General features: G+C 43.8%; 1 protein-coding gene across 5 annotated transcripts in view; it reads left to right on the top strand.

The window, feature by feature from the left end:
• LOC135198445 (TBC1 domain family member 5-like) overlaps nt 1-25,344 on the top strand; it is a 212,291-nt gene that overhangs the window by 28,524 nt on the left and 158,423 nt on the right. For 3 of the 5 annotated variants that reach the window (XM_064225996.1, XM_064225995.1, XM_064225993.1), the window contains exon 3: nt 13,607-13,639. The exons of the other annotated variants lie outside the window; for them this stretch is intronic. In XM_064225996.1, the coding sequence (XP_064082066.1) occupies nt 13,607-13,639 (33 nt within the window). The remainder of the gene's footprint in view (nt 1-13,606; nt 13,640-25,344) is intronic. 5 annotated transcript variants of the gene reach the window in all.

The following is a 25,344-nucleotide window of genomic DNA, read 5'->3' as shown; positions in this document are numbered from 1 at the left end:
GAATGTAACGATCCTCTAGAGGTTCGTTACAGGATTGCAAAAGTCCGTACGAATCGTCTAGATCGACGGCAGCAACTATTGACTTCCGAGTGGAATCTTTCTTTAGAAGTAAGTTGAGAGTTGTGGAGACTTTAGGGACGCCCTTTCATTCTTCTCTTCGATATGTTGAGGACGAAGAGGCTTCTTCTTTTCTGCTCCCTTATTCTCGATCCGGGATCGGTACCATTAAACGCCATCCTATGATATTGAACGGGGATGGATATTTTAAGTCTCTTTTCCCCTTTTTTCAATCTCTTAGGAAATGTAATAAGAGGATTTATGACGTCACAGGGAGCGACAATGACGCTGATCGCCCCATGTTGGCCTTCAGGATCCTGGATTCACAGAGGTCACATACTTCCTAGTTCACTTTCCAAGGACTTTTTCCGAGAGAGTCGGTCTACTCTAACTCGAAAGGTACCTATAACTAACCTATATACATCTCCGCTCTGAGTCTGACTACGTTCAGGCTATCGAGATGTTGACCAGGAACTAGATTACCGTCTTCCATTTCCGTCTGAAGAATGGGATAAGCTGGCAGTCACAACTATTAAAGAATACGCAAATATGTTGTTGACGGCCTTTGGGCTCAGAGATTTGCGTCTGTCAAACAACAAAGCCCTTCACGATCTTTGAGTTCTGTGGAATCTCGAACCTCGCTCATCATCCTACTTTTTGTCTCACCTGTTTTCTCGAGTCAGACACTCGTGCGAGATCAGGCGACATATAGTAGCCCTGAGTTTCTTGTTTGACGAAGTCGGTTGCGTTTATACACCCCCGATGATCGTGTAACATGAGACCAGGTTGGACTGTCAGGCATTCTTCCTTCGGGACTGAATCGCCTTTTTGCTCCTCGCTCCTTTCTCCTGGCACCAGAAGCTCGAGTCAGGAGTTGATTCGCTGACGACGTTGGGTTGCGTTGATACACCCCCAAGGTTTGCTTAGATTGAATCGCCCAGGCAGTCCAGACACTCATCCTTCAGCGAAGAATAGTGGCCTTATGGTCTTCAGGGTACAGCCTTGCTGTCCTTGATTCGTCTGACTGGTCAACTGGTCGGTCACCTGACTTTAGTACAGACGGACTGACTGTGCATGTCCAGATCGAAGCTTTCAATATGGAACTTAGACGTAGTCTGAAGTTCTTGATGTCAAAGCATTCGAACCTCTCCTACCTGTTAACTTCTTGCATGTGATCAGGAAGGCCTTCTTCTAACCACCCTAGATACGACAAAGAGGGTTAGTAGATTTTAAGCCATCGTCACAAGTTTTGGCTTTAGAGAACACAAGGCGGTGTGCTCTCTAACCCTTCCGTTGTGGCCTAAGAATGGTAACCCGTTTGTCCTTGGGCCAGGAGCTTGGAAGCAAGGATGGCACAAGTTAGTGGGCAGGAGCCAGAGAGAGTCCTGTGCCCTGTCGGGTCTCTCAAGTTTTATCTACATAAAACTCAAGAAAGTCGAAGTCATTCGGTGGGCAATCTGCAGTGTTCCGAAAGACCAGACTTGCCCATATCGAAGAACAGCCTGGCTTTAGTGTTAAGGAGTTCTTTCAAAAATGCTCCTTCATTGTGTTTGCACAAAGATTTGAAATCTTTTTATCTGAATGCTCACGAGGTGAGGGCGCGGCCTCGGAAGCATTTCAACAGAGCATGGCACTCAGCAACATCCTGAGTACCATGTTTTTAGCGAAGCAACTCTGTGTTACACTTTCACACTCCCTGCGAGATGTGAAGATGGCATATGAGATCTGCTGCTCGCTAGGGTCCATACGTGTCCTGCAGACACAATCTGGGGGCAAGAAGTACCACTCATCCTACCTGTAGAAAATGGTTAGGAAGAGCTCTTAATTTAGTTGTTGAGTCGCCGACAACGGCGACTTCTTAACTCTTAAGCCTTAGTTAACACACCTTAAACTTTGGCTAGGTTGGTCAGGTGGTGATATATATATTTATATATATATATTTATTTTATTTTCTTCTTAGCCCTCATGGTATGGTGGTCAATATGGTCTAGTCACGTCGTGGTCTCGCCCCTGTTGACAGATCATCTGGAGTGCACCAGCTATATAGGTCTCTACCTCGCTGGCAACTCTAGTAGCACAAGCAGACTTACGTGGCAGTAACCACGAGCCAGCTATGCTAACAGGTGGAACCAAGATGTAAATCATCTGCATGCATTTGTTTCCCAAAATCCTTCTATTCTGTCCCTTCCACCTCCAAAGGTGGGATTCAGCTATATATATATCTGACAGGTAAGTTTCATGAACAAAATGATATTGTTATGATACAATAAAGTTTGTTCATACTTACCTGGCAGATATATATAATCAAGTACCCACCCACCTCCCCTCAGGGGACAGTGGAAATAAAAATTATGAATAGAAAATGGGAATGGTTCCTGATACCCGCCTCCCAGCGGCGGGAATGGGTACTAACCACCTGGCCGACCACTGCGTGTGTCGGAAGTTTTTAAAATTCTGTCGGACTTCAGAAAATACAGCTATATATATATCTGCCAGGTAAGTATGAACAAACTTTATTGTATCATAACAATATCATATTTTATTATGAAAATTTGCATGTTTTATTGTTATAATTAGTGTGACATTACATAGTTGGTGATTTTGCTACAGTCAACAGTTAACAACTTTTAGTATTTGAGACCAAAGGGAGACAATCATTGGAGTTTCTCTTTTAGAATTAAATTCATTGCTCACGATCAATTTTTGAAAAATTACATGATGCACGGTATTAGTGTCTTGAATTTCCTCTTGATGTTTACTTTGCTTGACGTCTGGTCTTAACTGAACTCTTGGTAATTATTTACAATATATTACACAAATGGTAATAATTACTTGAGAGTGTGAAATGAATACTTGCATGGTTTTTGTTGTTACAGTTGACCCCTGCATATTCATGGTTCCGGATTCGCGTGGTCACCTATTTGCAGGTTTTTTTTATGGAACATATATGCACATATGCATTATTCGTGGAAAATTCACTTATTTGTGGTACTTTTCATGGAGGAAAATTCACAAATTAAATTGTATTTTCATATGATTTTTGTGACTAAATGCATTTTTTGTGATAAAACTATTAAAATACTCTGGTATGAGCAATTTTAGAGGTTTTTTTTTTGGTGTTTGAACTATCAAAATAGGCAGTTATAAGCATTTAAATTTAGAAGGGTTCCTAATATTTGCATTTTTGTACATGGAACTTACCCAGCAGATATATACTTAGCTATAGACTCCGTCGTCCCCGACAGAAATTCGAATTTCGCGGCACACGCTGCAGGTAGGTCAGGTGATCTACCGCCCCTGCCGCTGGGTGGCAGGAATAGGAACGATTACCGTTCTAGAACCAGATTTTCTCTGTCGCGGTAGTGTCAACATACGTTGTTGCTACCTCCTGACTTGATTTTCGTTGTTTCATCGCCATCGACCTTCTGGGCTGTCTTTTGCAGGGAAGTACTGGGTCTTTGGTTTGGCATACGCTTTTATTAACTTTTTAATGAATTTGGCTTCGAAATTTCGAAGAATAATATACGTGAAACTACCGAATTTTTCTTTTTCGGTAGACACTTATATTTTTTGCAATAAGGGAAAATATTTGATTTTTTTTCACTAATACGTGTATAAAGAATGTTAGAACTTGATGAAGGAAATATAAGATCTAACTTCCTACTTTAGGAAGCAGAAAGCATATAACTAGATACGCTTCCTTTAGAAGCTTTAAGAGCTCTCGTACTAACGAGCAGTTAGAGTATTGACAATTCTAGTAGTTGTTGCATCCTCATCACCACCTTACTCCACAGAATCTACAAATTCATATGTGCAAATTTGAAGATAAATGGATGGAGCTCAAAAGGCGAGCTCTAAAAAGGTAAGAAGTGAATATAGTGTTCCCAGTGCAGTGGAGGGTGCGTCTGATCGGCTCCGTAGCGCTTCCAGGCCTAGACCTCTTCCAAACTCCCAGACCGCCCAGTGGAGGAGGAAAGTCGACAGCCGCAGGAAGGTTAGGGAGAACCCCACCGGTCAGGCGTCCCCTCGGCAGGTTCTGTGGAACGTCCCAGACTGCCAAGGATAGCCATTGGATAAGGCATCCTTAAAAAAGTGCGTCTCTTCATCTTACATCGAAAGACGAAGAATTGTTATGTTTGGAGTGATCTAGCGCGTTCTCTGAAAACTAAGAGAACACTGAGCAAGAGCCAGCCGCTGCCGCCAGGAAGCCGCGTTCCAGCAAGCTAGCGTTCCAGCTAACAGACTAGCGCGAGCCGCGTTCCTACAACCAAACGCGAGCCGCGTTCTAGAAAATTTTTCTTGGCGCAAGGCGCCTTCAAAGAGACGAAGCGCCAGCCTGGCGCAAATTGCGCCAGAAAAACAGACGGCTAGAGCAAGGAGCCTTACAGTAGAGTGGCAATCAGAACGATCCTTCCATTGAACGTTTCCGGGCAAGAGGCTCTTTCTAAAAGGGGTCTAGTAGGCGCTCGGAACTGTCAGGGCGCACGGGACCTTCCACGCAAGCGGAACGTTCCAGGAGCGAGTCTCCTTTCTAGCGTGCGGAACATTCAGGCGCGAGGAACATTCCAGGCGCTAGGTGCAAGGATCCAGGCGCCAGAATATCCTTTCTCTATCTGCCTCGGCAGGGAAAGAAGGTAGTAGAGTATCTGCTGTATGAGAATACGATACGGCAAATCATAAGCACATACCGTAGTTACTTCTTTGCTGAGCAAACTCAATTACCAGTATCCTTCCAGGAATTTCCTAGGAAGGACTACGCTGAAAGGGATTGTTAAGACAACACCTACTTAGCTTCTAGATTTATCGAAGTCTTGTTTCGCTTAGATATGCATTATAAGAACTTCCTGAAGTTCGATAATAATGTTATAAGATTCCTTTATTAAATGGAGTAGCTGGCAACTCTGGAAGAGTAAGGCCAGTCGGCTAACGAGACTGCTATCGCTTAGACACCAACGCAGTATCTTGTAGGTGTCGGTCATGAGTGGGCGGTAACATGTCTCTCTCCTGCGGGATGGAATGAATAACCGTGTCTCTCCCCTACAATCGAGGTTAGCCTCGGATTGAGGGGATAGTTAAGCAAACATAAATAAAATATTGTCTGCCTTTTGCTAAGAAGCTTTCAATAAGAAAGATATTACATTTCAATGCTGTTTACCGTAGGTAACATTTTTAAAGGATTCTAACGCAGCGAAACTCTATATTGTATAATGCTCTCATGCTTACGAAAAGCCATGGCTTATTAGAGATTACATGCTTAGTGAGGAAAGATGGAATGTAGTAGAGAATTCACTTTAAGACTACGGTATGGTCAAGTCTTATGCACATACCGAGGTTAACTACAGAATTCCTAGTATCCTTACAAAGGTTTCCTAGATTAATGCTGTTTGCCACAATGTGACAGTATTATAAAGGATTCTAATACGGCAGCGCGCAAGCTATATATAATTCTCTCATCCTTTCGAGAAAACGCACACAGCCCTTTTTAAAATTAAATTCGGATATTGCTCAAGAGAAGTTGGGTGAGTCGGATGGGAAACATTCTCTTAGTGGCAGAAGTTGTTTCCTGAATGGGACTATACTACGTATATAAAAGTTTTTTCCCACTTAGAACGGAATTAACATGTGAAGGATGTCGGGTACCATAAAGGCATAGATGTTATGGCACATAACCTCAAAAGAACTAGAAGGAAGCGCCAGCCTGGCGCAAATTGTGCCAGAAGCACCATCCAAGATATTTTCTCGTTTTTTAGCGAGTTTATTAACTTAAAGAGTTCCAGTAGCCTCTCGGACAGCAGGCTCGGTAACGGCAAGATTCGTTCTGATTTCGTTACCCATTTAATCGAAAAGGGGTCGCTTACAAGGAATGATGAAATGATTTATTTAATCACTTAGGCCAATTCCACGACTCTCTCATATCGCAAAGAGCATCGAGAATCTCTTTTTCGCCCCGGTTCGCGTTAACAAAAGAGAACCTATTTGGGAACAGACACGGAACGTAACGATCCTTAAGAGGTTCGATGCAAGATTTTGCATGTCCGTGAGAACCTTCTCGATCAAGAAGAATAACTGTTAACGGTTTTTATGTCTAACATTTATTGAAAAGAGTTGTGAGAACCTGCGGAAAGTCTTCTTCATAGATCTCTTTGTAAGGTAGAAGACGAACAGGCTTCCTTTAGACTGCTTCTTTTTCCTCGAACCAAGAGAGGTAGCACTATAAGACATCTTTAAATTTAAAGAAGGGGAATAAACTTTAGCCTTTTTTCCCCTAGTTATAAATTCTTAACAGATATTAAGATAATTGGGCGTCAAAGGAAGAGAGGATGTATGCCTCATTTTGGCCTTAGAGAGGTTGGATTTCACAGAAGTCACGTTCTTCTCACAGCATGTTTCGTAAGGCTTTTCCAAGAGTATCTGGATATTCTATCAGAATCTATTATAAATAGAACCTATAAAACCTCTCCACTCTGAGTCTGTCCGCGTGCAGACTGACCAGAAGTGGACATGCAATGAGAGGTTTTTTCAAGGTAAATACAATAGTCATGGCTAAAAACATAGAATTGCTGCAGATAGTGTTTTAGGGAATGAGGAAACTGTCCTCTTCCGATACCTCTGTGAACCACATAGCGAGGTTTTTCTTCACTTTCAGAGGGAAGAATCACCTATGTATATCTGCTATCAAAGAACGCAGTTAAAGGCCATACTCTGTCTCTACAAAGGATTAGAGATAACAGAGGATTAAGATCTTCGGGATCTTATACGATACCGCAATACGACAAGAGTAGGATATCATGTACTTCGAATGGGATTTTTTTTTTGTTTTTTTTTTTTGTGGCCACAGATTCCGTGTTCGACAAAATGGAACTGCTCCTCATCTGACTTCTTTGAGGAAGTTTATGAAGGAATTCTTTGTTTCTCTTAGCCCTAAACGACCAAGAAGACAAGTGAATTTTTTGGCATTGGTTTAATCTCGCATCAGATTCAATGGAGACTCGGCAATGGGTTCTTGCCAGCATAGTATGTCGGGCAAAAGAAATAAATCCCTCTATTCCTGACGCAACGCTTTCAGAGAGAAGTTTAGTTGCCAGGCAGGGTACTTACAGTTTCATCTACAGAAGAAGATATGGTTTAAACGTTTGCCTACAGAGTCTTCAGGGTGCGATGAGGGCTTAAAATGCTTCCCAGAAGGTATTCAGAAGGATACAATAAGAGCTAGAAATCAGGGTTCCGCCCAATTTCAGCTCAGAGTCCTCCTTCGACTTCCAGACTCCTTCCCTTCCTTCGGGCAAGGATAGGGAAGATTCTGCAACGAGGAACCTCATCAACATGTAAGAAGAGATCTCGTTAGCAGAAGTGTTCACGAAGGATCCTCCTCGGAGGAAGACTCTTCTCTCTCGTGTTGTTAGATATCCTGTCGTTCTACTGGGTGTAGCTGACTAAAAAAAAAAAAAAAAAAAAATCACCTCCCTGGCCAGGGGCCAAAAGCTCAAAGGGGAAGAATTTCTTCCACCCTTCTCCAGTCTCCTGATAAACTATGTGGTTGTTCAGGACTCTCGGACAATGTAGCGCCAGCCAAGCGCCAAATGCCAATACAGGCGAAAAAACGCCAGAGGCGGACAGTTCCACGGAACTCTGTCATGGTCGGTATACTGAGAGGGCGCGGGCCTCCAACCTGGCGCAAATGCGCCAGAGGCGAACAAATCGGACAGATATAAGAGTGTCCGATGTGGACATCGTCAGACAGCCTAGAGACTCTTCCAAGCTCGAAGCTCCAGCAAGTGTGGAGGAGCCAAGCAGGCGCGAGGTGCCAGGGCCAGGCTCTAGGCGGGAGCCAGCCAGGCTCTAGGAGCCAGCCAGGCCTCTAGGGAGCCAGGCCTAGGCTCTAGGAGCCAGCCAGGCTCTAGGAGCCAGCCAGGCTCTAGGAGCCAGCCCAGGCTAATAGGGAGCCAGCAGGCTAGGAGCCACCAGGCTCTAGGAGCCAGCCAGGCTCTAGGAGCCAGCCAGGTCGCCACCGGCTCAGGAGCCAGCCAGGCTCTAGGAAGCCGCCAGCTCTAGAGGCCAGCCAGGCTCTAGGAGCCAGCCAGGCTCTAGGAGCCCGCCATGCTCTAGGAGCCAGCCAGGTCTAGGAGCCAGCCAGGTCTAGGCCAGCCAGGCTCTAGGACCGCCAGCTCTAGGAGCCGCCAGGCTCTAGGAGCCAGCCAGGCTCTAGAAGCCAGGGCAGCCGCCATCCGGGGCCAGGTCTCAAGGCTAGGGCTCCGTCAGGATTGAGGATCCATCCAGACGCAAGGCTCCTTCCAGTAAAGAGAAACCTAAAGCTCTGTCATGTAAGAGGGCTAGTCCCCATTGATATGATACAGGTAAGGCTCTGCATGTAAGTGGAGGGTCAGCCCCCATTGGCACGATCCGAGAAGGCTCTGTCGTGTAAGCGGGCCTAGCCCCCATTGACATGATCCAGAAGGGTTTGTCAGTCATAGGTCCCTACCTCGCTGAAACTCTTGAGGCATGCAGACTCATAGACAGTAATCATGAAGTCTTCTGCCAGGCTCCAGGTGCCTTCCAGGCGCAAGGCACCAGCCAGACGCAAGGCTCCAGCCAGGCGCGAGGCGCCTAGCCAGGAAGGAGGAGCCAATCAGGCACCAGCCAGGCGCTAGGCGCCAGCCAGGCGCAAGGCGCCATCTAGGCGCGAGGCTCCAGCCAGGCTCTAGGCGCCATTCAGGCGCAAGGCTCCAGCCAGGCGCGGAGGCAAGGCTGCCGGAGCGCAGACAGGCGCTAGGCGCTGCCAAGCGCTAGCCAGGCTCCAGGCTTCACCCAGAAGAGATCTATATCAAAGAACGCCCTGGCCTTCTTTGAGACATTGTGATCTCCTAAGCACTTGATAAGTGCATTGATGATTCCTTCAAACAGCTGAGAATTAAAAGCGCATGAAGTGCGAGCTTTTCCGAATTCTTGTTCTTTCCCTAACAATATGTCATAAGGACATATTAGCTGTCACATACGAGATGCAACTCTGTGTTGACTTCCCATTATCCGAAGGATGTCAAGAATAACCTTCGAGGGATCCTTCTCTCTTGGTTGATACGTGTCTGCGGATACATTGCTGGGATAGGGAGCAGATACTGATCCTTAAACTAGTGAGTTAAATTTTATTTAACGTCGTGTTTTTTCTTTGGGTTGTTTGAAAGGAGTTTGTAGATAACTCTTTTCAACTTAAGCACTAACCCTCGTGTTAGGATCAGGTGATCGGGATCGGTGTTGTGCTCCTTAATTATGCCACTAGGCATAGGCATATTGTCATGTAAGAGGCTCTGTCGAGTAAATGGATAAGACCCCATCGACAGACCCACAAGAACTCTTAGCCATAGGTCACATCCTCGCTGAGGCTCTTGAGGCGAAGCAGATTCCTAGGCATTAGCCATGGAGGCTTCGCCTGATCAGTAGGAACCAAGTTTTATTTTATTTATTACTACAACGTATGTTGTTTACCTGTCTATTCAGTAAATAGTTGTCTCTTTCCCACCACCAAGGGTGTCAATCAGCTAAGTATATATCTGCTGGGTAAGTTCCATGTACAAAAATGATATTGTTAAGATACAATAAAGTTTTGTACATACTTACCTGGCAGATATATACGATTGATGGCCCACCCCCCAACCTCCCCTCAGGAGACAGGTGGAAGAGAAAATCTGGTTCTAGAACGGTAAATCGTTCCTATTCCTGCCACCCAGCGGCAGGGGCGGTAGATCACCTGACCTACCTGCAGCGTGTGCCGCGAAATTCGAATTTCTGTCGGGGACGACGGAGTCTATAGCTAAGTATATATCTGCCAGGTAAGTATGTACAAAACTTTATTGTATCTTAACAATATCATATTTTAGGTAACTATTTTGTCGGGGGGCCGGGTTTATAGTACACATCCCGGAAATATTGGGGTCAACTGTAGTTAACTTTCGTTGAGTTGCGGTGGTTGCAGCTTTCCATTAGTACTATTCTCGTATCAAATATGTAGTTGTGTGATGCACAGTTGTCTATATTTGTAGGCTTTGTTTATTTGAATTTAATAGGAAAGCTGTATACAGTCCAGTGATGATGTCAGACTGGATAAGTTACTGTATGAATTGTTTTTGAACTTGTAGAAAGGTAGTACAGGCAATCCCCGGTTTACAGTAGGGGTTCCATTCCTAGCAGCTCTGTAAAACTGGGTTGTGGCACCGTAAATCAGATTAATGATGTTGTGGGTTAGGCATGGGTCCAAGTACGAGACGGTACTTGTAGACAGTACAAGTATCGAGAAAAAGAACTAGTACAAGTACAGAAGATTTGCCTGATACTTAAGTCCCATTACAGTAGTACCCCGAACTTACGCGATTCGATTTGCGCAAATTCACGATAGCACAAACTTTTCATCGGAACCTAAATAATTATCATACACGAGTTCTTCACAATAGCGCGAACATTTACAAACCCTCCAGAAACACTGCAAAAGTGTTTATGTTTAATTTTCTATGCAAATTTTTAAATTTTAAAGCTTTTCTGTATAAAATAATTAATAAGAATGTATTATTTGTATTTTTGCACATGCATAAATATGCAGTTAGTGCATATAATATTATGTACTTTTGTAAGATGTGATATCCACTCACAAAGTTACTGCACTTTTCAAAGATGATATCCCTTCAGAAACTTTGTTTATTTCTGAAGTATGTACTAATATACTACAATTAGTATAAGTTTTCATGCTTTTAAGTGTAAAATCAGTACAGAGATTTTGTGCATGCTATTTATAATTTTGGAAATAAATACAAGGCAGTAGGTAATTCAGTGTTAGTCACTATATAATAACTCCATGATCAACTAGTAAAACATAAGACTTGTCGTTCTGTGAAAATTACTTTCTTAACCTCGGAGAAAAGCGCTGGTACAATCTGAATGTAGTATGTTATGTAATTACAGCACATACAGTTAATGTACTTTCAGAAGATGTGATCCTATTCACACTTTTTAAAGATGATAACCCTCCAGAGTTTTTCCTACATGAGTACTCTCTCTCTCTCTCTCTCTCTCTCTCTCTCTCTCTCTCTCTCTCTCTCTCTCTCTCTCTCTCTCTCATATAATTAGCTCTCACACTAGTTCATGATTTTCCTTCACCCTCTGCAAACATTACTTATGTACATACATGTCGTCTTTATTTAATTTGTGTGACTTCGTTATGACTGACTTATGAAGTTTACCTAGTGTATGGCAAAGAAAACTTACTCTGACAGAAAAAGAAAATGGCATCCCATGAATTAGGGGTAACTTTAGTATACGTACGGAAGTGGATGCATATGTACATAATAGTTACTGTAACTATTTTTTAAGGGTAATGTATTAAACTAAATTTTAAATCAAATTACAGTAACTTGAATTTCATTTAGAAGTTAGCCTAATACTTAGGGAGCATGATTAGGGTCATTGTTAGTGTTCAAACTCTAGAAGTAAGCATTTATTAGCAATTTCAGAGACCGTGCCAAACTTACGCGAAACTTTAACCTTGTGCAAGGTGGTCTGGAACCTAACCTTGCGTAATTTCAGGGTATTACTGTACTTGACAATGTCCTTAAGTACAAGTACATTTCAGCAGATATCCTATTATTAGTGATTTGTTTGATTTAAAATCAATAGCAAAATCTAATAAAAATTCTCATACAAACTCTAATGGAGAGAAAACTTGGTGTTATACTATAGCAGTCTTTATAAAAAGACACATCTTAGAAGGATAGTATATCTGAGTACCTAGTTCTTACAGTATAAGTCAGTAAACCTTATCCCATAGTGATGAAAAGATGTGAAGTAATATTCATAGGGTTTAATGAACAAGTGATCAAAATTAATCTGCCCACAGGTTAAGGAAATTATTTAATTTTTTTTTATTTTCAATTTAATTTTATACTACTATTCTTATACTGTAATACAAAGTAGATTTCCACAGCAAATGAAAAAAAATGTGATACTGTTCAGAATAACTTATACAAAATGATGTTTTTCGGAAAAGTTCTAAAAAAAATTATATTTCTCTCTCTGATACGATTACTAGTTCTCTGTCATCTACTTGTAGGATTTATCATTGCATTTTAAAAACATCACAGACTCAAAATTCTTGTCAGTAAGACAACATTTATCTGGACGAAATACTTTTCCTGTAATACTTAAAATCCTTTCTACTGGGGCAGAAAAAGCAGCAAATTATAGGTACTTTTGTGTCATCTTAGCAAGAGTTGGAAATGTTTCACTGTGGTCTTTTCAGTATGCTAGCACATCTCTCTCTTCTGAAATGCATGGCTGACTCGGGTATCATTGTCGAACTGGGTTACCCATAAATCTAAACAGCTTCCTCCAATTTGGTCCAGTTGAACTATGTAGGTCCTAGTGTATCTTCTCTTTGGTCTTTGGCAAGATCAATGCTTGCATGAGCTGTAGTATCTTTGGACATAAACTTGGCTGCAATTATGACAGAGAACTTAAGACTCGCCTTTTCTTCTTCTTCAGAACACCAATATAATTTAAATCTAGGATCAGAATAGTTTCCATTTTATATATTTTCCATTTTTCATATACATAGAGGCATTTCTGTTATAACCTCTTCAATCCAAATACCAAACCACTGTTATACTTAGATTGCATTATCTCTTAAGTGAGACTTGAGCCCACGCACACATAGAATGACTGGGCTAAAGGACACAGAATTCTGTCTTTGGGCACAGTCGGTGTCCTCCTTAAATGGCTAAAAAATTCTAGAGTGTCATTAAGAATATTTTGGTCATAAGTGCCAAGCTTTGGTGCACCACCCAAACTGTACAGCTTTTAGTTTGGTACTCTCAAAATATATCTGATCATCTTTAACTGCGAATTACAATTAGTAGCACAATCTGATAATGATTTTCTTTCTCCTTCTGAAACATCTGTTGCTATTGTTAATTTATCCATTAAGAAACCAATTTTGATGCTTTGCTCAGTATAGCATTCAATTGCCCTTCTTCTTTGAAGCCGTCTTTCACAACCAATTGGAATGTAGTATGTATGTGCAAAGCAGGAACTATGATAAACAAAAGTACATGTTAAATCATTTGAATTAAGCTTTGTATATAATTATTGATTTACATAATTCATTATAACAAAAAATCCACAAATTATGGTATTATTGTCACTGGTGCAGTTTTTGTTTTACGGTTAGTTTATACAGTACACCCTACCAAGTATGTAATGTAGGTACTTACAAGCACTTGATTTTTCAAGTAATTTTTTGGCCAAGTATAAGTACATTGAATTTTAAAATCTCAAGTACAAGTGCTCAAAATTTCGTACTTAAGTCCTAGGCCAAGTAAAGGTACTTGTACTTGGACCCATGTCTGCTGTGAGCGAGCGCCAAAAAAAAAAATTGGAACGCAGTAACCCGAGACCACTGTAACCTGGGGACTGCCTTACAGGGAAGCCCTCCTCATAGTGTGCCCCATTTCATATCTGTTTAAATGGTAGCTTCTCATACTGTTAAATGATGTACTCTAAATATCTTCAGGTTTCCTAGGTGGATCTAGAGGAAATTCCCCATGTAAGTATTTATGCAGTGCTAAATGCTGTCTGTCTATATTGTACAGTATGTATCTGTATACGTGAATGATACTTAAAATCCATGCTTAAATGTAAGGCCTCTTTTGTCTTTGAAATAGGACTTGTATTATTTGGAATGAACCTTACCTGCTGTTAAAGTTAGTTTATATCTTCGCGTTATTAGTTGCAATCGACATACAAAACAAAAAGGATAACGTATGGCTAATCCACTAGGACACTCTCTGTAATCACTTTTTATTGTAGTGTCTTACTGAACAATTATAGAGCCGCGATTTCCACGAGCGGCAGGATACTAAATTCAAATTTAGCGCGTCGGCGTCGCCATCACTGGTGGTGATGACGTCATCTCCCTCCACTCGCGGGAGAACCAGGTACAACTGCCCAGGTGAATCCAATTCTTTTCCTGCCGGCGTACCGGTGAACTCGGTGGTCGGTGCGGTTGGATGACTTTGCCTTCGCTTTTTTCTTGTGGATTTGATCTTCGGAATTGGTGAAGTACTCTTTTTTGGCGTTGTTGTTATTTTTGCTTTTTATTTAGGCGTTGCCATGTCGGATTCTAGTCCGTCGTGAGTTAGGTTTTGCATCTCAGGATGTAAAACTAGATTATCCAAGTTAGAGTATGATTCTCACACTAAATGTGTTAAGTGTAGGGGACAGGTTTGTTCAGCAGATCGAACATGTAACGAGTGTAGTGATTGGACTGATTCTCAATGGAAGTTTTTTAGTTCATACTCGGAGAAATTAGCTAAAGACAGAATTAGAAAAAGCAGCGCTTAGGGAAAGTAGACTTAGCTCTGCTTCGTCTTGCGATGCATCTGTTCCTTCTGTTTCTCCTCAAATTGTTATGTCTCCTTTAACTACACCTCCTATTCCTCCTACTAATCCCTCTTCTCCGGCTTCCCGTGTAGTTTCTTCGACACCATTGCCAGTCTGAATCAGAGGTTAGATCAGAAATTTTCGGTACTAGCGAATACGGTTTTGCAACTTGGTAATTCAGTTAAGACGTTTTTGGAGAAAAGCGGCTTCAGGTAAGAGTGTAGTTGAGGTGCGTCTGTCTGTCCTGACACGTCTCCTAGACAAAGGTCACTGTCCAGCTCCCCCGCACCGGTGGGGAGAAGACATACCGGAAGTCCAAGGGAGTCGATCGGGATTTGCCCACAGACAGGCGCCTCTCTTGTTGAGCCTGTTGCGCCTCAAACAGGGCTCGGTTAAGCGTTGGAAAGGTGTTGCGGTCAGACGCCTTTCAAATGATTCAAGCGATTCGTCTCCGGTCGCGCGGCGCTCTTGGCGAGATTCGCCCGTTCGCGTCCCTTAAAGAGGCGTTCAGGCGCCGATTCTTCGCCTCCTCCAGTCAACGCAGGTATAAGGAGCCTGAGAGTAGGGTTGCGCCTCGGCCGTTAGCGGCTCGTTCGTAGCCTCAATCTGTGCCTTTTTCGGCTACATCTACTAGTAGAGATTGTGGTTTTAGCGCTGTAGCTAGCAGTTCTAAGGGTGTTTCTTTAGGCGCTTTTTCGTCTGTTACGCCTGATGCGCCTGTTTCGCCTCGAATTTCGGCGGCTCCGAGCGAGGCGCAAGTAGTTTTTTCGCCTCCTGCTGAACATTTAGGCTCTTCCAAGCCTACGTTAACTGTTTTGATTCGTCTCCTGGCGCCTTTGCGCAAGCAGTTAGAGATGTTAACCAACTGGATGAATGAGTCCAAGGGTGGTTCGAAACCTCAGATCCGGGTTTGTAGTTCCGTCTACTTCTTCGCGGTATCGGAGAATGAAGAAGAAGTAGAGGAGGAGGATTCACATCACCTCTCGTGTTATTCACGTCTCCTTAGATTTCTTCTGGTATCTTATCCAGATTATTTGAGAAAGCGGCTCCGCGCTCCCCAACTTCGACTTTTTTGATGAGGAGGAAAAACTTCAGACCCTCTCCTCCCAAAACTTGTTCTATCTAAAGCGGTTAGACATTCGTTGAAAGAGACGGAGAAATGGATGTCTATGAAAAGAGACTTAGGGAAGGCTCTTTTGCTTACCCTCCCTCTAAGTTGCTTCGTAAGAGGTATAGGTTTTATGTAACTGGGGAAGCTCTCTCTGGGAGTTTCTGCCTCCTCCCAGGGAGACTTCTCCAGTTTAATCGACTCCTCTAGAAGATCTGCTTTCGACCGCAGCGAAAGTTTTCTTTACAGCGCCTGAGTTGGACCACGTTGTAAAGAATCAATTTAAACTTTTGGAAGTCTCTAGCTCTTGATTGGACTATTGGCGCTTTAGCGGCCAAGATCGAAGACTGTCCTTCTTTTTCTCAGGAGTTAGCGGAGGATTGGATTGGTGTTCTGTCCTGTGCGGACAAATCCATTAGGGATGGATGTGATGATTAGCTTCGCTCATCGCCTTTGGTACCCTTAAGAAAAGGCAACTTTGGTGCTCCTTTGCTTCTAAAAGGGTTACGTCCCAACAGAAGTCTGCTGTCTGTTTGCTCCTTTTGTGAAAGATAACTCTTTCCAGACGATGTAGTGTTGTCAATTTCGTCTGCGCTAGATAAGAAATCTACTTCGGATTTTACTGGCACAGTCTACTAAGAGACCTAAAGCTCCTGTGGAGACTGTTTCCTTCGGTTTCTCCTCTGGCCCAAGCGCCTTTTCGAGGGAGAAAACCCAAGCGCTTCTTTCGGCCGAAGTCGAATTTGCGACCTCAGTCTAAGGCCTCGGCCAAGGTTAACAAACCTTCCAAATGAAAGCTCGGTTCTCATGCACCAGTGGGAGCCAGGCTGGCTCTGTTTTGGGAGGAATGGGAAAACAGAGGAGCAGAAGCCTGGGTAGTGCAAGTACTCAAGTTCGGCTATCGTATTCCTCTCGTTTCACCTCCCTCGCTCTCACCTGTGCCAATTCCATTCCAGGCATACTCTCCGGGCTCAGACAAATTTCTGGCGCTAGCCGCAGAAGTGGAAGCGCTTGTTCTCAAAGAAGCAATAGAACAGATAGAAGGGGATTTTCCTCCAGGCTTTTACAATCGCCTTTTTGTAGTTTCCAAGTCATCAGGGGGGCTGGAGGCCGGTTTTGGATGTGAGCGCCCTGAACTTGCATGTCCAGAAAACAAAATTTCATATGGAGACCACTCGGTCGGTTCTGGAGTCCCATCAGACAGGGGGATTGGATGGTCTCTCTGGACTGCAAAGACGCTCATTTTCACATCCGATACATCGCGAATCTCGGAAGTACTGAGGTTCATGTTCGAAGGCAAGGTGTTTCAGTTTCGGGCGCTTTGCTTCGGACTAGCGACCGCAATCCTCAAAGTTTTCACCAGGGTTCTATCCCGATAGAAGCTGGCTGCACATATTAGGAGTAAGAAGCATCCCCTCTATCTGGACGATTGGCTTCTCCGGTCGGAATCAGAGAGTCGGTGCATGAAGGACCTTGGAACAAACTCTGGATCTTGCCAGAAAGTTAGGAATTCTGGTCAACAAACAGAAGTCCCAGTTGGTTCCATCTCAGAGCATCCTTTATTTGGGGATGATTCTGAATGCTCAAGTTTTTCGGGCTTTTCTGTCCCCGAAGAGGGTTCAAGCTGTCTGGAGACAGTTCAGGAGTTCTTGGACAAAAAGGTAAGTTCTGCCAATCAGTGGATGAGGCTCCTGGGCAAATTGACGTCAGTGGAGAAATTTGTGACGTTGGGAAGACTGCACATGAGGACCTCTGCAGTTTTTCCTGAGAGCCTCTTGGTGCAGGAAGACACAACCAGAACTCGATTACCTTTCCTGTCACAGATCAAATAAAAGAGACCTAAGGTGGTGGCTCTCTCGAGCAAGGTTGGAAGAAGGGTTAGATTTACGACCCATCCTCCCGAAACCTACAGTTCTTTTCCGACGCATCGGACACAGGTTGGGGAGCCCTACTGGGAAATCAACGACTTCAGGAGCTTGGTCGGAGAAGGAGAAGAAGTTCCACATAAATGTAAAGGAACTGTTAGCAATTTTCCTGGGGCTCAGACAGTTTCGGAGCTTAGTAGAAGGTCGAGTAGTGGCAGTGCACTCCGACAACTCCACGGCTCTCTCGTACGTGCGGAAACGGGGGACTCAGTCTTTCTCTCTATACGAAGTAGCCAAGGATCTCCTCCTGTGGTCAAACGAAGCGAAGGTTCAGCTAGTCCCGAGATTTGTTCCGGGAAAGATGAACGTCCTGGCGGACGTAGTTAAGTCGTCAACAGCAAGTGTTACCTCTGGAGTGGACTTTGGACAACAAGATTTGTCAGAAACTTTGGCACCTTTGGGGACGACCGTCAATAGAACCTGTTCGCGACATCAAGGAACAACCGTCTTCCTCTCTTTTGTTCTCCAGTCCCAGATCCTCTAGCTTGGTCGGTGAACGCAATGCTGTTGGATTGGTCGGGTCTGGAAGCTTATGCATTCCCTCCGTTCGGTCTAATAAGAGAGGTGCTGAACAAGTTCATGTCGCACACCAATGTAACACTAACGTTAATCGCTCCCTTTTGGCCCAGGAAAGAGTGGTTCCCGGACCATTCTCCGTTGTTAGTAGACTTCCCCAGACTTCTTCCTCCAGAGAAGTGGCTTCTCAAACAACCTCACTTCAAGAGGTTCCACCAAAACTTGTCCGCTCTAGCTCTGACAGGGTTCAGACTGTCCGGAATCTTGTCAGAGCGAAAGGATTTTCAAGAAGAGCTGCAGAAGCTATCGCTCGTTGTAGGAGAGAGTCTTCTAACAAACTCTATCAAGGGAAGTGGAGAATCTTCAGAGAGTGGTGTAGAAGTGCTAAAGTCTCTACTTCTGCGACCTCTTTAACAGAAATAGCAGATTTTCTTCTATTTCTTAGGAACTCTAAGAAACTGGCTCCTTCGACGATCAGAGGATATAGAGCCATGCTCTCTTCGGTTTTTCGACATCGAGGTTTGGATATTTCCTCCAATTCAGATCTGTCGGACCTCATTAGGTTCTTTCGAAACCACTAAGCTCCCGGCAAGATACAGTGGATCCTTGGAACTTAGATGTGGTGCTTAAGTTTCCCTCATGGGGCCAAGCCGTTTGAGCCTTTGAAGTCGGCTTCACTCAGGAACTTGACTAAGAAGGCACTTTTTCTTATTGCACTAGCTTCTGCTAAGCGTGTCAGCGAATTGCACGCTATAGACAAAAGAGTCGGTTTCTCTCAAGGCAATGCTGTATTTTCGGTATCTTTGACCTTTCTAGCCAAAAATGAGAATCCTTCTAATCCTTGGCCGAGGAGTTTTGTGGTAAGGAACTTATCTGATTTGGTTGGACATGAGGAGGAAGAAAGGCTCTTATGTCCAGTCATGGGCTATTAAGCAGTATCTGTTTGCCACTAAGGGTATTAGAGGACAATCTTCTAACTCTGGACCTCGGTTCAAAATCCCTCTCGTCCTCTTTCTAAGAATGCTATATCGTTCTTTATTAGAGAGCTTATCAGGGAAGCTCACTTGCAGTCCGAGAACGACAATCTTTCCGTTCTGAGAGTTAAAGCTCACGAGGTTAGAGCAGTGGCAACTTCTTTAGCATTCAGAAAGAATTTATCTTTAGCTTCGATTCTTCAGAGCACGTTCTGGAGATCGAATTCGGTTTTTGCGAGTCATTATCTCAAAGAGATAGAAACGGTTTTCGAGAATTGTAAAACGTTAGGTCCTGTGGCGGTTTCTGGCATGGTGTGGGAGAAACGGCACAGGGGTCGTCACCTCTATGCTAACTTTTCACCTTGAATAGGTTGTCGAGTTCAAGGGGAAGCTGGGGGTTTACTGAGTACCTGGGATACTCACCAGTCTGTTAGGTCAGATTTTACAATGGTTGGTATATATGTTTTTAAATCTGGTGTTGGTGACAAATGTTTTGTATGATTGAATTTCTGGTCTTAGCCCAGGGCAAGGGCAATCTTTTGTTTGTTACTATCCTCCGTCAGTCAGCCTTGACTCGCTTGAACTACGGAAGGATTCCACTCCTGTAGAGGCTAACTTTGGTCAAATTCCAATTCCTCTACAATAGTAAGAAGAGCACCGACCAGAGGCAGTAACAGTCTGCTGTAGCTCTCTTACAAGGTAAGGTACAACAGACACCTTGAGTGTTTACTGGTATTGCAATAAATGTAACCATTTAAAAATACTAGTGGTCCACTGAATCCCACCTTCCCAGAAATGTGTAATCAGCTCTATAATTGTTCGGTAAGACACTACAATAAAAATGAAATTTTCATTATTACAAAATGAAGTTTTATTGTATACTTACCGAACAATTATGATTATACCCACCCCCTTCCGCACCCCTTAGGTGGACGGACGGGCAGAAAGAATTGGATTCACCTGGGCAGTTGTACCTGGTTCTCCAGTCGAGTGGAGGGAGATGACGTCATCACCACCAGTGTTGGCGACGCCGACGCGCTAAATTTGAATTTAGTATCCTGCCGCTCGTGAAATCACGGCTCTATAATTGTTCGGTAAGTATACAATAAAACTTCATTTTAATAATGAAAATTTCATTTTTTTCCACCAGGAGGTGCTTCAATGTTTATTTCTTGTCAGAATTCTTCATGTCGTGTCCTTACGCAGATGGTGGGAATTGGTTTTGGTAATAATTTTGGTGATTTCTAGCTTTTGTCTTGTACCTGTATTGTGTTTGATTTCTGTTCATCTACAACAAGCAGAGATGAAAGCATTAGGTTGTATAAGAGTTTGTGGAAACCGAATGTTTCTGTTATGCTTGGCCATGTAGCCCATATGTTAACCTAGTTGTAGAGGCACAAGTGTGGTTTTCTTGACTTGAAGATAATAAGGAGTTGAAGTATCAGAAGATGCTAGAGGCTGATAAATTTTGTAGACAATTTGTTAGGGCAAACCATAAGCTTACTTGGTAATTTCCTTTTGTCTCGGGTATTGATTCTCCTTTTCCTCCATTAGCCTACCTGGTAGCCTAAGTTGATCCTCTTTCACAACTACTCCGCCTTCTTTTGCTCCCTATATGGTTCAGGAGAAAAATAATAGGTAATTGAGAAATGTTCTTTCGTTATGGTTATAAATTTGACTTTTATATACAGTCAAATTTTGCTCTGAGCAAAGATCGCCCCCACCTCCCCTCACCCCCATAGTGATCAACCTTTTCTGGTTTTCCCCTGCAAGAGAGGTGTCTGAGCCTTGGCATTTGTCTGTAGCCCGTCCTATGGACTACCCTGGTCGTTGGTTTTCTCTGCGGAAAGGGAGCCATGGCATGTCTCGGGACCAAGGTCTGTGCCCTTCGCCACCTCTCTCAGCCGTCTCTCCAGTTCAGCACGTTCTCCAGTGAGTTGTTTGGTAGTTTGGTGCTTGCCTTCACTGGCTAACATGTCATCCTTTTTATGGAGAGTGGTAGTGATATATGTGAAGAGGTATTTACTTAGGGATACAGACATATTACGTTTGCTTCAGTAGTTCTGAGCCATCCATCAGATATCGTGTTATCATTTGCTTACCTGGTATCGTCCTCCAAGCAGACCATAACCCTCCCCCATCTTACTCAATTTTCCCCCTTATCACCTTGTATTCATCACCTTGTGACAGTTATTCCTTTCTGTAATAGTAGCTCTTCCTCTTCCACCACGTGCTTATCTAGAGTGAGTTGCCTGGAGATAGAATGGTTCTTGCTTCTTGGCAATTGCTTCTTAAGTATTGTGCAGACGGCTTCGGCATTCATCATGGTTACATGGTGACGTCATGCAAGAACCCTCTACGTACCTTCCCCACCTAGCTGTCTATCTCTCTCTTTCTTCCCCAGTCGTCTGGTACTTACTACTGGCATTTCTGATGTCTTTGCTGATGTTCCATGTTGTCACCTTCATAGATTGCCATTTTCTTCCGTCTCTGTTCCTCTATGATTTGTTTGATTCTCCTTTAATATTTAAGCGGTGCATAGCTCGCGTTGTTCAGTGTTACTCCCTTTTGTGGAAGATGAATCCAGCGACCAGTGCTCTTTAGTTTACTTCTATCTTGACTCCTGTTATTGAGGAAAAAGTTAACATTGATTATGGTAAGGTGCATTATCATGGAAGTAGAGCCTGTGGGAAATAGGAAAACAGTCAAAAAAGATAGCTAGGGAACTGTTTAGTGTTGAATAGCTCTGCACCTAAAATAAACAGTGTACTGTACTCACAAGTATGTTTGTAAAATGAGCTGTTAGCAACCAACCAACATACATGGTCTGCTGGCATGTTGCTGATTTAATCTAAACAGCAGAGGCAATCTCAGAAGTGTATCCTTTAATGCTGGTTCTTGAATGCTTCTGCATCTATTTCCAGTTTTTGAAGCTGCTTAGAGCTGGGGTTAGAACTTTGATACGATGTAAGTTTTTTACCTTCCTCTGTTCAACTAGTAAGTCTCAAGTTCTTGGACCAAGAAAACGAAGACCTTTTCAGACACTGATTTTAGAAGACTCCATCAAACCTCCATGCTCATCTGACCGCGTTGGGATTGTCATTGTCTGTTATGAGCCAACGGCATTTCTAATAGTCTTCAAGTCTAGAAGTCCCTCCACTGTTTGACTTTTGTATCAATAACTGTGATCAGTTTATTGTTTTTGGGTTGTCCATAGTGATTCAAGTTATGCCTGTATTTTGGGTACACAAAGCGGTTTTCTGTCACAGCGATCAAAGGATACCACTTTACATTGCTTACAGTTTAAAGTTTGTGCTGGAAGTTTCAATCTTCCTATCATGGTTTATGATGAAATTTAGACTTGGTCCTCCAGATTTTAACATAACCTCAGTTTGTGCCTTTTGATAAGGAATTGCTTAAGAACTTTTGAGTATGTACTACCTTACTTTTAGCTCTTGCTGTGGCAAATTGTGTTAACGAGCTTCAAGCCCTTTCTTGTATGTGGGCTTGTTCTAGTGGGAACTTCTGCTTCTTTCCTTGCATAGAGAAAAAAAGATAAAAATGAAAGCCTAATGAAGTGCCTAATTTAACTGCATTGCTAGGGAATGCTGAAGTGGCTGCCGGATGTCCAGTTAGAACACTTAGCGTTTATATTAGTGAGGTTCAAGCCCTCCCTTGTATGTGGGCTTTAGTGGCAACCTCTCTCTTGTTTCTTTCATTGCTTAGAGAAAAGATTATAAGTGAAATCACTTTCCAGATTTGTACTGCTTAATTTAACTGCTTTGGTAGGCAAAGAAGTAGTAGCTGTCTGTCTTCTGTCCAGTTAGAACTCTTAAGTGTTTACCTATTTAGACGTAACCTTTTAAGAGGAGGAAGTAAATATTTATCTGTGGTGTTAGGAGCCTAAACACTCCTGTGTCCAAGAATGCTTAAGTCAATGCATACAAAGTTGATACCTATGCTTTTACCATTGTTCATACACGAACAAACCTTCGGTCTTAACAATAGGATAATTTCTAGCACCCAGCTGGATCCGGTTAAAAAACAGATGAAAGCAAGGAATCTTGTGATATCTGGCAACGCATGCGTAGATCAGGTGGAGAATGGTCAAAGACCATTCAACTACACCGTGTTGGTCTTTTCTTAACTGCCTGGGTGGTTAACCTTACCTGGTTCTTTGCCCGTTTCGCTTGTGTTTAGTGTGTGTGTGTGTTTGCTGATATTATGGCTGCTTCTGCTCCTTCTTGGTCTCGTCAACGTGTGTGCCCAAGAATTCCAGGTTTTCCATGTTCTCGTTTTTTGGCTTCGGCGGTGACTGATCCCCACATAACATGTAGCAGGTGCCGTTCTGATTTTTGTACTATAACGATTCCTTGCACAGAATGCCGGGCATGGCCTAAAGAGCAGTGAAAGGCATTTTATAGCAAGATAGAGCATCGGAGGGTTTCGACTCTTCCTTCTTGGGAAGGTTTTTTGCATCTTCCCGATGCTTCGTCTCCTGCAATATTCCACCCCCATAGTAGTGTTGTTCCTGTGTCTCCTTCCTTTTCTTCCATTGATTCATCACTGGAAGTATTGGGAGGCCACTAGTCTGATTTTTGTAAAGTCGCTCCTTCTTCAGGAGTTGATTTGATTCCCGGGAAGGGAGAGGCTTTTTCATCATTCTCATTTATTCCAGAGTCGGAGGTGTCCAAGATGGCGGCGATTTGGAAGACGCTCAGGCTAGGGGGTACCCTGTCCTTGGAGGGGTTGCTAGCACACTTGATGGAGGCTTGCTACCCACCTCCTCAGGCTGGCTAGACCATCCCCCCTCCTCCCGGCCTCGTCTTCGTGGGTAGCCGAGGTCAGCCATTTTGTATTGCTCTGCCAGTGACTGTTGCCGCTTCTTCGAGTCGGAGGGAAGCTGTGGCGTCAGCCCTGTTGATGACGTCACAGGATCCGTCGTTGTGTATCCCTCCGCCAGTGGCGTCTGATTCCCCTTCTCACCGAGGGGAAGCCGTGACGTCATCTCTGCCGCCCAGTTCGCTAATCTCCCTTCCATGTCATCGGAGCCTTCTCTTGCAGATCAATCTGAGGTTATTTGTCAGGCAGTGCTTAAGAGGTTGGACTATGTTTTGGATGATAAGTTGGCTGCCTTGTCAGTTGGGAGGATTGGAAGGAAAAGTGTTGCTTCGTCCCCGTCTCCTATGAAGAGATTGCATAAGAAACAAGTGCTGTCTTCCTCTCCCTCTTCCCCCTCTACACCACGTCAGCATATCGAGCGTTGGAAGGCTAAGGACTTTGCCTACGAGGCAGGAACAACACGGACGTGTTCTCAAGAGTGTTGGTGTTTCGGAGTGTGTTGGCGTATCTTCCCTTGAGAGCAATCGGCAGTGGCTGCTTTGTCCTCTGCATCGAATCGCGGCCGTGTTGCAACCTTCCCCGTCTGTGCACATCGCGAGCATGTTGCAACCTCCCCTGTCCATGCACATCACAAGCGTGTTGCAACCTCCCCTGTCCGCACACACGTTGCAAGTGCTCCTTCTCCAAGGCCTATTTGTCGCCATAAGGATCTCAAGGAGCCTGTCAAGAGGTCGAAGGTGGTGAGTACGTAGTTGGTGCAGCAGGAGTGTTTGCCTGCCCCTCTCACTGGTGCTTCCAAGAGTTCAATTCTAGAGGATTCTCCTTCGATCTTGAGTGTTTGGGATTCCTCTCCAACTCGTTCGTAAGTCTGCCACGCCCGTGACCATTCAGAGACATGTTAATGAGTCATCTGTTGGAGGAGTACATAGTGATGTTCCTAATGTTATAGTGGGTTTGTCTCGGGAGCCAACGCATGGATCCAGCCCAGACAGGTTAGTTGGTGTTTCGGGCTGTTTGGCTGCTGATCCTTCCATTAATTTTAATGGGGAAGGTGCCTTAGAGGAGCCTACACATTTCTTCTTGTCACCGGTCTCCGTTGCCAGAGCAGGAGGAGGGAGACACGCAAGAGTTTTTGTCTTCTTTTCGGAAGTTGTTGGTCTCATTCGTGGGTTCAACAATTTGGAAAGTAGGACTCGGGCTCAGTCGTCTTACATGCTTTCTTGCTTGGAAGCCATGGTAGGAGCTACGCAGGATCCCAATAATCTCTTCAGCTTCCCTTGTCGGGGCATGTCCAGGCGGTCCTGCATAAGGTTAATGCCTCTGTTTCGGACCGGGACAGTTCGCTTCGCTCTAGGGGCTCTGCCAAGCTACTACCCCCACCTCTCACGAGGCATAGGAAGTACTATGCTACGAATTCTGCATTTTTGATGTCGCACCATCTTAACCCAGATGTCATTTGCCTGAAGCCATGATTGACTTAGGAGCAGGTGAGGTCAGTGGCTCC

Source organism: Macrobrachium nipponense, chromosome 22 (genome assembly GCF_015104395.2).
Source record: "Macrobrachium nipponense isolate FS-2020 chromosome 22, ASM1510439v2, whole genome shotgun sequence".
Lineage (NCBI taxonomy): Eukaryota > Metazoa > Arthropoda > Malacostraca > Decapoda > Palaemonidae > Macrobrachium > Macrobrachium nipponense.
Note: the sequence above shows the minus strand (reverse complement) of the source record. Positions and strands in the feature narration are given on the sequence as shown.